A 17,185-nucleotide genomic window follows, 5' to 3' on the forward strand; every position below is an offset into this window, starting at 1 on the left:
AAAGTACTTTTTCATAAAGCACTTTTAAATAAAAACGCTTTTCAAAATAAGTAGTTTTTGGCAGCTTGGCCAAACGGGCTCTTAGACATATAGGATAAAATCACCTGGCTTTTTTTTCTCTCTGTTGAACCTTAATTACCCATAGTTTTCGCCCACTTCGTTAACTACTAGACCACGTGTTTAGTTGCAATGGAGTAGTTTGTAATCTTGGCTGCTTAGGGTTTAAAAAGTTAACAATATTTTATAATACATAACTGAGGTTTCACATTAGCAGATGCATGTACTAAAGACTGAATCTGTAGGAGAGCAATATGGAAAATAGTTTTAGGTCAAAGGACAATTTTCACATGTACAATGAATCTGCAGCCTCTATACTTGGAAACTAACAGTAGTGAATATGATAGAACTGCATTATTTACAACAATGACACTTTGTAGAGAGTCGATACAGGGCAGTCCGGTGCACGAAGCATCCCGCATTCATGCAGGATCGGGGGAAGGGTTGCACCCCAAGGGAGTGTAATGTAGGCAGCCTATCCTACAGTCGATGCAGCGTATAAGAAAAAGATTTAGGAAATAAATAGGAGATGATACATGCAAATAAATTTGCATCTCTATTGCCAAGAAAATGTGGTCTCTACTTAAAACACTGAGATTGCTAGTGTACAGAGAGTTGCATTAAGTCTAACCATAATCTTTTCTGGGGAAAATACACACTGTTACATTAACAGACAAGTCAACTGTTCTTGTCCAACACATAAACTAATCAAGTGAGCAGCAATCTGTAACGAACTGGCTAAATCTTACTCGCGTTACCTCAATCTTTAGCAAACGACGAAACAAGCTCAGCAGCAGAATCTTGAGTTGGTAACATCGGTGTTAAAACAGCCAGTACTTAAATCAGTTATGTTGCTGTAATAAACGCGAACCTTTTCTATTTTCGCGAAAAAGCAGCTAATTCCTGTGCAACACTTCTTAGTAATAACTAGAACAAATCATTTCATCTCTTTCCAAATCTTAAGCATCTGTTGTGTTTGGATTCGGTTATACTTGGGGCTTGAGAAAGCCGTGCCTTGTTTCGTTTAGAAAACGAGTGTTTCTCCATTGCATTAACGAATTTGCGCAAGTGCTTAATGTACTCAGGAAATGTCTCCAGGTTACAATGTCCTCCACCTTCAACCCATAACGGATCATATTTCTCTTTGGCGAGTTCCCACAAACGCTTACCATGTGAAAAATCAACAACCTCATCTGCTGTACCCTGCAAATAACTCATTTTTCAGAGACATAAAAATACTAGAGGTCTGGTAGGTAAGTGAAAGAATGCGTTGAGCTTTAATGCGGGAAACAAGTGAATCCTATATCATAACTGTATATATGATATGATATGATGTACTATTCTTACTGCTCTTTCTCAAGAAAACAGCCACGTTCAGAATAAACACGTGGAACACGTCATTATCTCGTGGAAACTCCTCTAGATATATGTGTTTTCAACATCAGATATTCACAGTAACCTCACCTTAGATTGTGACGAAGGATCCAGAATTATTACATTTAAAACTGATACTCTAGGAATTACGATTAAGAAGTTGAAAATTGAAGAAAATCATAAGATTTAGTGACCAAGTTCAATCCACAAATATCATTTATGTTGAACCAATGATAGTAACTAGTATTAATAGAATTTATTTAGATTACTGAGTACAGTCAAACCTCTATATAACAGTCTCGTTTGTTACGATATATTTTGGCTGCTATAGTGAAGTGATGTTATAGAGGATATATATTATAACATAATATAAAAATCAGTTTCGAGAAAAAATATAGCTTTTATAGTGAATGTATGTTATATAGGGATGCTATTATAGAGAGTTCTAACTGTACCACATAAAAGTTTAGAACTTTCACATTCTAGGCATACATAGATCTAAAACGTTTTATTTGAGCACAGAAGCATCATTACCAACTCCACTAAACAGAAATGCCTAGTGGTATTGCACTGTATAAGTCCCGATCGTAGATAAGGAACCATTGCTCGGTAAAATGCTACAGCTTATATCAAACAAGAAATTCTGGTTTCACTTACGCACGAGAACCTTCCTTGTAACACTTTCAAAAAGTTAGAAAGAAACTCAAAACATTATGTAGCATTTTAAGTGCTTGAATGGAAAAATGGCGGAAAAACCAGCAAAACTGCAGCTGGTTGAATCTGTCAAAGCAAATCTCGGGATGTGACTCCTAAAGGTCTGATGATAGTTATATTTTTGTCGTAGGGTAGCATACAACTCCAACAGCCTTAAGAAACTGCGCGTGATTCAACATAGTCCATAACCTAAATAAGAGTTAGATAATTTGAAGATGCCATGACACATTTTTTCTGAGTAAGACCAACTACAATCTGAAGTAACCATAACATTCAAGCAAGCCGTCCACTCCAGTCAGTTAATTAATAGATCAGCTTCAACCCAGTGATCAGATTGATTCTATTTGCACTGATGTCATATTGAGAACATGGCCTGTGAGCCCAAAAGTGAACGAGGAGCAGACACAAGAGAGCAGCGATATAAACAGAACTTTTGCCAACGACAATTGAGAAGGACACAGACATGCAGGCACAAGATTTCTCAATCAATCCGAGGAAATGAGAAATGTTCCAGCTAAAGAGCAAAAACAATATATTACACTGTTATCTTGGATAAACCAAGGCATGTTCTGTCATTTACTTAGATTTTCCTGCTTGGTGTACCTTGTCATCTGCGTTTCTCAATCTGTCATATCTTGCAACATAAAATCCCTAATATCCTAAATTTTACTCCGACAACATGAAAGTCATCTTATGGACGTGTTGAGGATAGTGCAAGGATATCCGTATCTGGTTTTTCAATTGAAACTTTGACAAGGATGTTTTACTGTAGTGCTCACTGTGTGTCGTATCAGTTCATGGATACTCTGGCCTTTGAGAGTATCAGTACCAAACAGTTTCAGCGACACAAGAAAAAAGAATGGGAAATAGGACCAAGGTAAAACATACTTTGGCAATATGTACGGTGAAGATACTCTCGTTCTAAAGCAGGTTCTTGAGTGTGCTCCAACATTTCTCATGCAGCTTCCAACATTACAATAAGACCATCAACCATTGTAGGATACTGGCGAAGGGTAAGCAAAAGATAACAGTGTATTTTATTCTGGTAGGCACCTCAATGAAAGGGAAAGTTAAAATGATCCTCTAATCACACGATAGCTCAGTCACTGAAGGATTCTATTTGGTGCTATGGTCTATGTCGAAAAGAGAAGTGTAAAAAGATAATTCCTGATTAGAAGCATAGACTTGTAACAGTTATCCAGATTTTTGAATAAAAGGACAACAAAATCATGTAAGTCAGCCTAAGTTGCTCAGACTCGGGTGCTGGTGTTCGATACAGGTGCGGATATAGAGGCCGGATCCTTCTAAATTTTAAGATTTGTGGGTACGGATCCAGGTATGGATACAGGTGTAGAGATTCGGCTAAAAATAATTCCAATATCTAAGAATAGAGTTATAAAAATATGTCTATAGTATGAGACATTATGTGGAAAACTTGCAAGGTATTCTGAGAAGGAGAAAATATTGATCAAGAGGAGAATCTGAGAAGGAGATAAAAGGAAAAGGACAGACATAGAAATCTCTATATACAAGGTTCTATTTTCTTCAATTTTACCCTAACTTTTGTTTTGATTTCAGAGTATGCAATCCTTATATCTTTTTATCAAAAACGGTTGCTTGAAAGAAAGGACCAGTAATGAACAATTAAGCTGGTTTTGAAGTGAATTAGATGCAATATTGTGGATTGTTTTTCTTGTAAAGTCATAGTCTAAGGGTCTTTCAAGAACAAGTTTGATCTTTCAAGGAGGCAATAACTATTCTTGTTGATAGCGGGCTTGCTAATCATACAGGGGAAGGAAAGTGTGAAATGGTCCACTATTGGATTTTGACAGAAGAGGCTATCAAAAGCATCTTTGACATGTTCAGCACATAAATCTCCCATCTACTTCAGTTGTTGAGCGGCATAAATGCTACAGAAGCACTTAGATGTCCTTGAGCTTTGGTTAGAAGTGTTACCAACCTGGTTTCGCACGTTTACTATTTCACAAGAACATGATTCTGAGGATCAAGACAATAATGAATAAACTGACCACAGAAAAGTACTGGCCGAGAGAGTCATTTTTTACCAACTTTAATCGGAAACATGAACTCTTTAATATTAAGGACCAATATCATTTCTTTAACACTTTTATCTTGATAAGATTTACTAGGATATAACCAAAAGACAAAGCAGTTTCACCAATTAAAAGCAACAATGCAGGTGGTTGAATAGGCTTTTTTACAAGATTTTGGCATCACTTTGGAAAAACTAGAAATGCTACGTCTACAGCATCAACAAGTATGCCTCAATCCCAAGCTAGTCGGTAATGGATTCTCACCATCCATTTTTCTCTATCTGGATCAATTTTATTCCAGTATTCAATAACTTGGAGCTCTTTCTTGAGCGGAGGGTCAATGGAAGAATAGCCTCTCTATCCTCCAGGGTAGAGATAAGGTCTGCGTACACACTCCCCAGACCCCACTTGTGGGACTCCACTGGGTTTGTTGTTGTTGTAATAACTTGGAGTTCTTTAGCACTAGAGGTTCTCTATGTTTTCTACTGACATATAAAACTCTAGACTAAAATGACTCCTACAACATTGAACCTAATGAGAGCATAGCATCCCGACTTAGCCTTAACGCCAGCTAGTCAATGTTGCCAGTTGCCTATATGGATTTTTGCTTTCATTGTGTCCTTTTCGCTAGATTTGCATAGATCTCGAGAGATTGTCAGTCTTTTGAGATCATTCTACCTTATCCAATTAAAAAAATATCGTCAATCATGTTTTTTGCATCTACCGAAAGGGTGCATTAGGTCTATGTAAGACATGAACCTCAGCTTATCCTTTGTCCCTGCTACTTGCACCTTCTGTTGAATGTAATCATTTCTAATCTTGTCTATTTTTGTATGATCGTACATCGATCTTACTATCCGCATTTCTAGTCTTACTATCCATCCTAATAGAATGTGATCAGTTCTAATCAAGTCTAATCTTGTGGATCTTAGAGTCTCGACATTTACTCCAATATAAGAATGCTGGTCTTATATCAATCCTGTAGCACTCCTCCATTTCACCAACTTATTATTGTCTTATGTGTCACATATTCCTAGTCCTCTACCATTCCACTCTCTTGGAATGTCAGCAAGTAATGAAGAAACTTTGAAGAATGAAGAACATACAGAAGCATACTTTTTTGTGAATAATCGATCAACTAAATATAACAAAGCAGAAAACAAAAAGTAAGTGAAAGTATCTAGAAGGAAGAACTAACTATAGATGGTTCTTACATGGATCACTAAAACTGGGCAGCTGACTTTTTGTATTTTGTCTATATTCTGCAAAAGGAAAGAAATTTGTCAGCATGATACTTCGTCATAATTAATCAACCAGGAGAAAACGACGAAAAAAGAAATACTTACTTTGAAAATGTCAAACCAGAATGTCATCTTTACAGGATATAGAACTCGTATTCCTGAAAGTATAGCACTATGAAGAACGATGGCTCTTAACCTCTGTAAGCGAGACGCCAAGTGTAGTGTTGGCCCGCTGCCAACAGATTGTCCGTACAAAATAATATCCTCCTGCTTAATGCCGTATTCGCTCTTCAAACAATTATAGACAGCTTCGATGTCATAGTACGTGTTGAACTCCGATGGCTGATACAAGTAAATAGACATCAATATGTGAAGATTGGAACAAGTAGACCAAAACTTATAAGGCAACAGGAGGGCAGAAAGGGCAACCCAGTGCACTAAGCTCCCGCTATGCGCGGAGTCCGAGGAAGGGCCGGACCACAAGGGTCTATTGTACGCAGCCTTACCCTGCATCTGCAAGAGGTTGTTTCCACGGCTCGAACCCGTGCAACTTTACCAGTCATGCCAAAGCTCCATGATAAGATAGATTAATGACTTGATGCCAATTGCTGTCTGAAACAAAAGTTAGAAATGGAATTTAGCATGATAATTTCCTTACCTTACCCGATGATCCACCATATCCCGAATAATCGTAGCTGCAATCCAGCATGCAAACATGACATCAGTGCCAAAGAAAAAGGAGATTATAACAAAATAATAGAACTTTCAGGAATTGTAATTGCATGTTGATACAGTATTAATATGACTGCAAAATTCTTGCAAGTTTAGGAAAGACAGATTAACAAGTTCAGAAATAGCTTCTCCAAAATCCTACTAATTCAGATTCGAGTTTTTACTCAATAAGATGAATTAGACCAACAAACCAATTCACCACCACCACCAACAACAAAAAATCCATGTAATCCCACAAGTGGGGTCGGTAGCGTGTATGCAACTTTACCCCGACCTTGTGAAGGTAGAGAGGTTGTTTCCAACAAACCAATTCACCAAAATCAAAAATAAAACAAACCCATTTTTCATCCCTTCCCCAACTGGATATCAAGAAAATACTTAATCACATGAAGTATCATACACAGAATTACAACAAGAACATACTAGACAGTACCAATATACACAAAACATGGTAAAGATCAAAACTTTGAAATAACCATTAACTATACCAATAAAAAAACAAGAAAAACCCATGTAATCGATAATTCTAAACCTTCCCCCCCCCCCCCCCCAAAAAAAAAAAAAAAAAACCCACCACAATATGGAAAAGGAAACACATAATTACACAAAGTATCATACAGAGAATTATAACAAGAACATATTAGACAGAACAGATCCAATATACACAAAAACAAAGTAAAGATCAAATACCATCAAAAACAAACAAAACTCATGTAATCAATTACTCTAAAACAGCCCATAAACCAAAAACACACACCAAGTACATATTAGGCAGAAGCAATATACAATAAAACATGGTAAAGATCAAAACTTTGAAACAACCATTATCAATACCATCAACCAAGCACAACCCATAAAATCATTATCCTACCTTACCCTCCCCCCCCCCCCCCCCCTAAAAAAAAAAAAAAAACCCCACAAAACAATAAGGAAAATTAAAAACTCAAGCTCATACATAGAAACATACAACAAAAACATTTGTAAAGATTAGAACTTTGGAACAACCATTAACAATACTATCAAAAAACAAGCAAAACCCATGAAATTAATCATTCTTAAACACTCCAACAAACAAAACACACACACACACAAAATAAAGGGCAGCCCGGTGCACTAACTCTCGCTATGGTCCGGGGAAGGGCCAGACCACAAAGGTCTATTGTACGCAACCCTACCCTTACAGAAGGAAGGAGGGTGTTTCCACGGCTCGAACCCGTTACCTCCCGGTCAAGAGGCTGTTTCCACGGCTGCAAACCTTGACCTCGTGGTCACATGAAGGCAATTTAATCAGTTACGCCAAGGCTCCCGTTTCCAAAACCAATGCGCACACACACAATGATGTAAAGAAATAAGAGAAGAATATGACCAAGAAAAAAAGGAATTTAACATACCACATAATATTAACACGGAGGTGAGCTCTAAGCTCAACAAAAAGATCAATCATTTGTCCCAAATCAGCAGCATTTCCATGAGAATAAAGAAGAGTAAATCTCCCATTTGGGTGTTTCCAAAAAGTGGCTACAATTTTATTACCACCTTTTGTATCCAATAAATGAACATTCACATTCTTATCAGCTGTTATTCCACTGAAACAAAGCCTACTACTTTCTTCTTCATCTTTAAATACTTCATATGTTGGTGGGTCTGGTGGAAAAAATGCAAATTTTGCAGCTACACTTGCTGTTACATTCCCCATTATCAAAAACCCAACAACCTATATTTGACAATAAAATCATTCAATATAAATTTAACCCATGAATTTGGCAAAAGCATCAATCTTTTTCTGCAAGAAAATATGGGAGAGAAAGTTCTTGGTCTATTTTTTTGTATATATCAAAAAATTATTTTTTTTGGGTTTTGTTTTGTTGTTGTTTTGAGTGGTTTGTTGAGAAAGATCCGATCTAAGCGGGGTGTGGTGTGTGTATTGGGGAAACAAAGAATTAAAAGAAGCAAAGAGAACTGGTGCATGTTTGTTTTTTCAGATGATCTGTAAAATGCCCACTGTTTATTTTTTATTTCTTATTTTTTGGCTGGTAGTTTTATTTTTATTTATTAATTTATTACACTCTTTTTTTCTAATAATATTCTTTCCTCTTTTGATTCATCATTTATGGGCGCCCATTATCTATGACTTAGTGAAAAGTCAAGTTTAGCCTTCAAGAATTGTTTTATGCTTAAAAAAAAATAGAGAGATTTGCTTTAAGATTTTTTTACACAATTGGTTTAGTTTAATTTATTATAGCAGGTTACTTATTATTTTTAATAGGTTACCAAGTAATGCTTATCATAAAAAATTTGCCAGCAATTAAATTATAAGTGATTTGATTGTGTAATTATTCGCATAACTTAAACTAAGAACATTACTTCCCCGATCCATTTTAATTAATTTTTTGGCCTTTTATTGGTGGCCCACAATATTTAATTTTTTCAAAAATCAAGAAATAATTTACTTCTTTTTTTCAAAATTGCCCTTGAAGTAAAGAATCTCGGAGTATCTATTATACTTTTAACGAACAAATTAACGAGATAGCAAAGGTTAATATGGTCAATTTTATTATTAATTATTGTTAAAAGATAAAATTTTTAATAGGTGTGAAAATAGAAAAAATAATAATAAAGTAGACTAGAGGGAGTAAGAAAAGTTGTATCATTGGATTAGGGCAGGAAGATATAGTTAGTTGTGGAATTGCCAAGTGTTAGATGAAGTTAATTATTTACTAAAGAAGCATGCAATTCATGATCACACTAATTATATTTTTTATAATTAATGATAAAAGTATGTCTCAACTAAAGTTTACCTAACTATATTATACAATAATTGGTAGTTGAAGATTTTGGATAAAAAATTCAATCATCATAACTTATATAAATAGAAGATATACTTGAACTTTATATAACTCATAGCTACTATTTTAGATGAAGTCAATGGGCACAACAACAATTTAGTTTAGAAAAAAGAAACATCATAATACCTTGATTGCGTACAAAATTTAAAAAAAAACAAAATGAATACAATGCTAATTTATTATATGATTTTCGTAGTTTAGTAAAATCCTATATCGATGATCACACAAATCTGATATAATCCACGAAAAATAATTAAACACCATTGTGCTTTTAATATTTATAGATATAATGAGGCATTAGCTAGTGAAATATAATCTATATTTCTATTTTAAGTAGTTTTCTTTCATTTTTATTTATAATTATAGATACAGGATATACTAACAATTACAGGTAAAAAGGAATCTAACGCTTTTTTAGCTAAACCATGATTCCAACAAGGACAATATTGACTTTGATGTGAAAAATTGTTCATAAAAGTTGAAGAAACTATGAGAACCTCAAGAAAATTACTATTAGTGCTAGCTATTAAAAAGATTTAATTTGCACAAGAATTAAAGAAAAAATACTTAAAAGAAAATAAAGGTTAAGAAAAAATATGATAAGATTCGGTCAAAGGCTGCTATGGAGATCTAAATAATTTAACGAAGTTTTATTTTTTCAGATTGGTGTGTCAGAGAGACAATGTCAGATTCAAACATTCTTTCATTGTCTTGTTCTTTATTTTGCCAACTTTGAACTTTCCTTTATTGGATCTTATATTGTTATACAAAGTTTGTCTTTAAATTTTTATATTATGTTTGTAATAATCTTCTTTTGTTTGATGCTCTACGTTTAATGCTATTGTAGTTACAAGTGATACTCAGCCTTTGGCCCGACTAATTCAGAATCGCACCGGAAATATAAAAAAAATAAAATACTTTCTATAAAAAACGATTATATATAAGGGTTCAAACTCTGATACTTTTGATTAAAAATTGAGAAGTATTTACTATTCTTGTTCAACTTTTAATGGCACAAGTTCTTACTACCCCCTCGGTCCGTCTTTACTTGTCCATGTTTGACTGACACACACCTTAAGAAGCAATTAATAAAATGATAATTTAACTACATTATCCCTAATTATAATATGTTGGGAAATGAATAGTAGTATTTAATAGTAAGTGTAAAATAATATAAAATGAAAATTATCTTTTGGTTTTTCAAATTGGACAAGTAAAAGCGGATATCTTCTTTTAGTATAGTCGACAAGTAAAAATGAACACAGGAATAAAATTCATCCTAAGTTTGTCTACTATTTTTAACTTAGTTTTTCCAAATTTCTTAATCAGGAAACTTTGGTATTTCTTTAAATTCTTGATCAGGCAATGATATCTAAATTATCACACTTGTCTCTATTACTAATTCAATAAATGTTCGAGGAAATGTGGAATTTTTGCTACATATGCTTTCTACAATTCTACCTAAATTAAAAAAAGAAAGAAAGAAATCACTGTTATACTAATTAATATTTCCTTTTAAACATCATTAAGAGAGCAACTCACTAGATTGATTAAACAAATAATGACTAAAAAGGTAGTACAAATAATAATTATGAGGACTAAAGTAATTATAGTCAACTTGTAATTATGAGAAATAGGACATTGTCATAAAAGACTATAAAGTCTACAAACATGTGATTAGTATTCTAATAATAGATAGAAAGAAAATTAAAAGCAAAAAGGATAAGACATTTGCATGAGGAGATTACGTAGGAATTAATAAAGATAAGAAAATTATTGTGCTTTGAATTAAATTTTCTCGGACCACAAATTAAAGCATTGAGGGGTCCCCAACAAGCCAATATGGCTATCTATATACTAGCTCTTTGATTTTGGTCCTCTTTCATTTAAAGAACAACTTGGACTCAAATATTGAAGTATTTTTTTGGTTTCTCATACGGTATCTGGTATTTGTATTCGGGCCCGATTAAATCCGAATTTACGTCGGTAAATCCCATATTGGAAAGGAGGGAGGGGGATAAAGTGCCCCCTAACAAAGGCGATTCCATACACATGGCTAGCTTGAACCTGAGACTTGTGGTTAAAGATAGAAGAATACTTATAGCTCCACCATAATCGTTGTTAGTTAAACAAATATTGAAGTTTCTAAGTAACAATTAGTCACTTACCTAATCATTCATCATGAATGAGGTGAATTCAATGTAGCTCTATATAGCCTTGTGGAAGGAATTAATAATGTTACTTAGAATTGTACTATTAAAAAAAATTAGCTATTAAAATTCGTCATTAATATATCACTACATATAGTCCCGTAACTAATTAATATGATTTTAATAATTTGTTGCTAATCCGTCGTTAAATAGGATTAGCAACGTTAGATTTTTGCACTTTGTCAACAAAATTTATCAGTCGTTAATTCTTTTTTTTTTTTGGGTAGTATTATTTTCTCCAAAAAGAAAAGTACAAAGATTTTAGCGGATAGTACGCCATCACTTAATGCATTTGTTATCTGGCATGAGAGGGCTGATTAGTTTGAGAATATGTTTTAATCATTTTAATACATTTACTTTAGGTCCTATAATTCTTAGGAGTCTTTTAGTCATGTCATAAATTTATATACCAATAGAAAATATATATAGAGATGTCACGACCCGGATTTTTCACCGTCAATACCGTGATGACGCCTAACATCGCACTCGCTAGGCAAGCTAATGTTAGAGTTATATTCACCTTTTTCCTTTACATTTTTATAGTTAAAATTAACAAAGCTAAATCAAACTGAAATAAATGCGGAAGTACATAATAAACCGTTTATCAATATAATATTAACAATACCGAAACTGTTACCACCCAGAAACTGGTGTCACAATCCACGAACATACTACGAATTACTACAAATAATGGTCTGGAAGAAATTACATTTGTCTCGAAAGAAAAGAAAACAGGAAAGTAGAAACAAAGGAGTGGACGCCAGCAGGACTAACTTGGGTCTCCTAGATGAAGTATCTGCAACCGACCTCTCGATCAGCCAGTACCAGCTCCGAAATATGTACAGAAAGTGCAGAGTGCAGTATCAGTACAACCGAACCCATATACTGGTAAGTGCCGAGCCTAACCTCGACGAGGTAGTGACGAGGCTACGGCGAGGCATTTACAATATAACCTGCAGACAGTATATAATAAAGCAAACAAGAAGTACGGAACGAAATAAAATAGTAACTTGCGAGAAAAATAAATACGGAACTTAGTTATCTTGCCAGTACTCAGCTATAACCAATCCTTAAGAGAGTTACAATGTTACAGAATAAAATCACAGCAGAAGAAGAATACATAAACAACAAAATGATGCGGCGCGCATCCCGATTCCACCATATCATCAGTAACAATATGAACATTCACCCTTATTACTCCCAATCCACCCTTATTACTCCTGTTTGCGGCGCGCAACCCGATCCCACCAGACAATAATAATCCACCCTTATTACTCCTCAATATATCATCATTAATCCTCCTGTTGCGGCGTGCAACCCGATCCCACCAGACAATCACATTTCACCCTTATTCCTCCTCAATATATCACCCTTATTCCTCCTGTTGCGGCGTGCAACCCGATCCCACCATATCAGTACCAATCACACAAAGCACAGTTTAGCTCAAAACCCTCCACAATATTTAAGCCTCAAACCAAAGCAAACAGAAGGCTATAGAATTATGAAACTTCACTCAATTAATACTATACAGCGAGACCAACCAAAATATACTATGAAACTCCGGTAAACCAGCTTAAACCAATAATGTAGCACAATGAAGCTATGGAATAATTAATACCTTCAATAAAGAAAACAACATCTAACAAGAAGTAATTAAACATGGAAGCACCAATAAGCATGTAGCAGTTAAGACAGGAAGACAATATAATAGGAACGGGGAAAGGAACAGGCTAAATATATAGATAATTTGACGGCGCATAGGTACTCGTCACCTCACCTATATGCCACACACATGGATTTTCACATAGCAATTAAGTCGGGGATTCCTAATCCCTCAAGTCAAAGTTAGACACAACACTTACCTCAATCCAACGGCCAACTCAAAACTCAATTATCACTTTTCCTCTAGTTTCCACCTCCAATCCACTCGTATCTAGTCATAATTAACTTAATAACATCAATTATCGCTAAGGAAATCCATTCCAATGCATAATTATAAGTTTTCCAACATTTTTCCCGAAAAGTAAAAAAATCGACTCCGGGCCCGCTTGGTCAAAACCCGAAATTCGGACCAAAACCAATTACCCATTCACCCCCGAGCCCGAATATACAATTGGTTTTGGAATCCGACCTCAATTTGAGGTCTAAATCCCCAAAATTCGAAATTCCTAAGTTCTACCCAAAATTCCCCAATTCCACCATGAAAACCCTAGATTCTAGGATCAAATCTTGTAAAAAGAAGTAAAAGATTGAAAGAAATGAGTTAAGAATTATTTACCTATGATTTGGGGAAGAAAAAGCCTTTGGAAAATCGCCTCTTGTGTTCTAGGTTTTGAAAAATGGGAGAATGAATGAAAAATCTCGTCTAATCCCTTCACAGTCCTGCTGCCTTCGCAAACGCGAGGAAAGTGTCGCAATTGCGATCACTGAACCTCGCAAATGCGAGTAAAAGATCGCATTTGCGATCCTGACCCTTCCCACACTCCCTTCGCAATTGCGAAGGTAACCTCGCAAATGCGAGGACTGCTGGCCCAGTCTTCCTTCGCATTTGCGATGAAGGCCTCGCAAATGCGGAACCTGCAGGGTTCGCAATTGCGATGCCTGATCTCGCAAATGCGATATTAGAGGCCTACAACCAGTTCAGTCATACCAGCAATATTGTGACGATCCAAAGGGTCATCACCTATTTTCTCACTCATTCTGTGTCTTCGAGGCCTTGAAAACCTCATTTAGGCTTGCCTCGATTTGCGTGCGCAGTCCGAGCGCGTAGCCGGAAAGCTTAAATATAAATTCTGTGTGAAAATTGATGAATTTTGATATTAATATGAATAAAATTGACTTTGGTCAATATTTTGGGTAAACGGACTCGGACTCGTGATTGGACGGTCCCGGAGGGTCCGTAGAAAAATATGAGACTCGGGCGTATGCCCGGAGTCGAATTCCGAGGTCTAGAGCCCGAGAAATGAATTTTTCTGTGAAATTGTTTTTCAGAAATTAATATGGAAATTTGAAAAGGAAATTGATTAGAACGTGTTGGTATTGGGCCCGTATCTTGGTTCCGGTGCCCGGTACAGGTCTTATATGTGGTTTAAGCGCTTTCTGTGAAATTTGGTTGAAATCGGACGTTATTTGACGTGTTTCGGACCTAAATCTCTAAAAAAATGATAGTTTATGAAGTTTGAAGAAAAAGTGATGATTTTGAGGTTTGATTCCTCGTTTATGATGTTATTTTGGCGATTTGATCGCACGGTTAAGTTCGTAGGATGTTGTTGAATTAGTGTGTGCGTTTGGTTAGGAGCCCCGAGGGCTCGGGAGTGATTCGGAGGTGGTTCGGAGTGTTTTGAACTTGGGAAAAGTAGCAGATTTTCTGCAATTTTTACACAGTGTTTTCCTTCTTCGCGATTGCGGCCTTCAGCTCGCGTTCGCGTACCCTTAGCCTTTCTCTTCATCGCGTCCACATTCCCCCTTACGCGATCGCGTAAGCCAACTCAGGGCCCTCCCAGTAATTCCTTCATCGCGTTCGCGAACTAGTCCTCGCATTCGCGTAGTAACAGTCTCTTTTCATCGCGTTCGCGTACCCCATCTCGCGTTCGCATAGACCAAAGTCCTGGAACCCCCCAGCTTTCTTCTTCACGTTCGCATCATTCCAATCGCGAACGCGGTGCCGTGACTCATTTACCCTTCGCGAACGCGACCCCCTTCCCTCGAACGCGAAGGGCATTTTTGCCCAGTGATTTTAAAAGCTAAAAACAGAACAGTGACGGGATTTTTCACCCAAAAACACACGAACTCATCTTCTTCACAGCTCATAGGCGATTTCTAGAGCTCTTATTCACCAAAGCTTCTTGGGTAAGTATTATTTAACTTGTTTCCTTCATTTTCCTTCATCATTTATCAAATTCTTAGGCTCAAATCATGTAATCTAGGGTTGAAATTGGGGAAAATGGGTAGAGTTAGGGCTTTTCAGTCTTCTTTGATTTAGACCTCGTTTTGGGGTCGAATTTGAAAATAAATTGTATATCCGAGCTCGTGGGGGAATGGGTGATATGAAATTGGTTCGAACCTCGGGTTTTGACCAAGCGGGCCCCGGGTCGATTTTTGGAATTTTGGGAAGAAAGCTTAGAAAACTATATTTAGGCATTGGGTTTGATTTGTTTAGCTTATATTAATGTTGTAAAGTCGGTATTTCATAGATTTGATTGAGTTGGAGCCGAATTCGAGAGGGAAGGCGGTCGTTGTGGATTGATTTAGCTGTGGAAGTTGAGGTAAGTGTTTGGTTTAACCCTAGCTTGAGGGAATAGGAGTTGAGTCTTGTTTGCTAATTGCTAATTGATTGAGTACGGTGTATAAGCATGGTGACGAGTATCTATACACTGGTGTCTAGCATGACCGTGAGTCCGTATATTGTGTTTATTCCTATTTTGTTGTGACTCTTCCTCGTGTAATTGATGAACTCTATATAATGTGAAGAGTATGAGAAAGAATTATGATTCGTGAACTCTTTGGAGCGTTGGCTCGAATGATAAAGTAATTATTGAGTAAGAAAAGAAAGAAAGAGAAAGAAATGTGATTATTCCCTTGTCGGGCTGTACTCGTGTATTGATTACCTCCCTTGCCGGGATGTGAAAGTTATTATTGTTGTTCCCTTGCCGGGATTTAATTGTTTACTTGTGTTTCCCTTGCCGGGACTTCTATTACTGTTTGTCTATCCCCTCGCCCCATTGTTTGTGATTGTTGTTTGGGTGAGGACGAGTGATAAAGCACGAAGGGTGATGCCGTGCACGATTATGATATGAACACTAATGCACGAAGGAACATTCCGTGCCCTGATTTGATTACTAATGCACGAAGGAACATTCCGTGCCATGATATGAGTGTTTATGCACGAAGGGTCATTCCGTGCCATCATTTTGTGAGGTAACGCACGAAGGGTGATGCCATGCACTTTATATGATTGTTTGGGGTGAGAATGAGAGTAAAAGCACGAAGGATGGTGCCGTGCAACTGTTGATTTCCTACTATCGTTGCTATTGTAGTTGTACTGTTTCATTCCTCAATTATTGATTTTATACCTGAACTGTTACAGCCCTTACAACATGCTCCCCCTCCCCCTTGACTGGTTAATTTCTGTATACCTTTATATTGCATACATATATATTGAACTGCACAGGTTTGTTGGTAGTCCGGTCTAGCCTCGTCACTACTTCGCCGGGGTTAGGCCAGGCACTTACCAGCACATGAGGTCGGTTGTGCTGATGCTACACTCTGTGCATCTTTTTGCACAGATCACGGTGCCGGAGCAGCTTTTGGACAGCAGTAGGAGTTTTGGGAGCTGACTTCAGTCCAGAGATCCCGAGGTAGCCTTGCTGGCGTCCGCATGGCCCGGAGTCTTTTCTATCTTTACTTTAGTTTGTTATCCCTTGTACCGGAACAAACATAATTATGTTTTTATTCAGACATTGTATTTAGCATTTTCTAGACGTTCGTGAGTTTGTGACTCCAGTTCTTGGGTAGAATTGTATTGAACTTCCGCGTTGCTATCAATTTATTTATATTTAGGACTTCCGCTTTTCTATTAAATGTTTCGTTGTTTTATTAATGTCGAGGTTTGCTAAAAGACGTAATAAATAATTGGCTTGCCTAGCTCCTAATAGTAGGCGCCATCACGACTCCCGAGGGTAAGGAAATCCGGGTCGTGACATTTTCTAAGTTCCAAATCACTCCGTAGCCAATCCGATACTTACCCGAGCCCTCGGGGCTCCAAACCAAATATGCACCCAAGTCTTAAAACATCATACCAACTTGCTCGTGCGATCAAATCGCCAAAATAACACCTAGAACTACGAATTTAGCACCGAATTGCATGAAATTTTCAAAAAAGTTTCAAAACTTCTATTTTCTCAACCGATGGTCCGAATTACGTCAAATCAGTTCCGTTTCTCACCAAATTTCACAGC

The 17,185-nt window shown here is 36.6% G+C and overlaps 1 protein-coding gene across 1 annotated transcript; it reads right to left on the reverse strand.

Moving 5' to 3' along the window:
- LOC109229444 (protein ABHD17B-like) lies at positions 588 to 8,154 on the reverse strand. The gene is made up of 5 exons (XM_019394879.1): positions 7,564 to 8,154; positions 6,099 to 6,135; positions 5,546 to 5,782; positions 5,414 to 5,461; positions 588 to 1,260 (listed from the first exon to the last, which is right to left on the reverse strand). Exons 1-5 carry the CDS (start codon positions 7,866 to 7,868, stop codon positions 1,000 to 1,002), a joined length of 888 nt encoding a protein of 295 aa, XP_019250424.1. The 5' UTR covers positions 7,869 to 8,154; the 3' UTR covers positions 588 to 999.

The sequence above is a fragment of the Nicotiana attenuata genome, chromosome 7 (genome assembly GCF_001879085.1).
Source record: "Nicotiana attenuata strain UT chromosome 7, NIATTr2, whole genome shotgun sequence".
NCBI lineage: Eukaryota > Viridiplantae > Streptophyta > Magnoliopsida > Solanales > Solanaceae > Nicotiana > Nicotiana attenuata.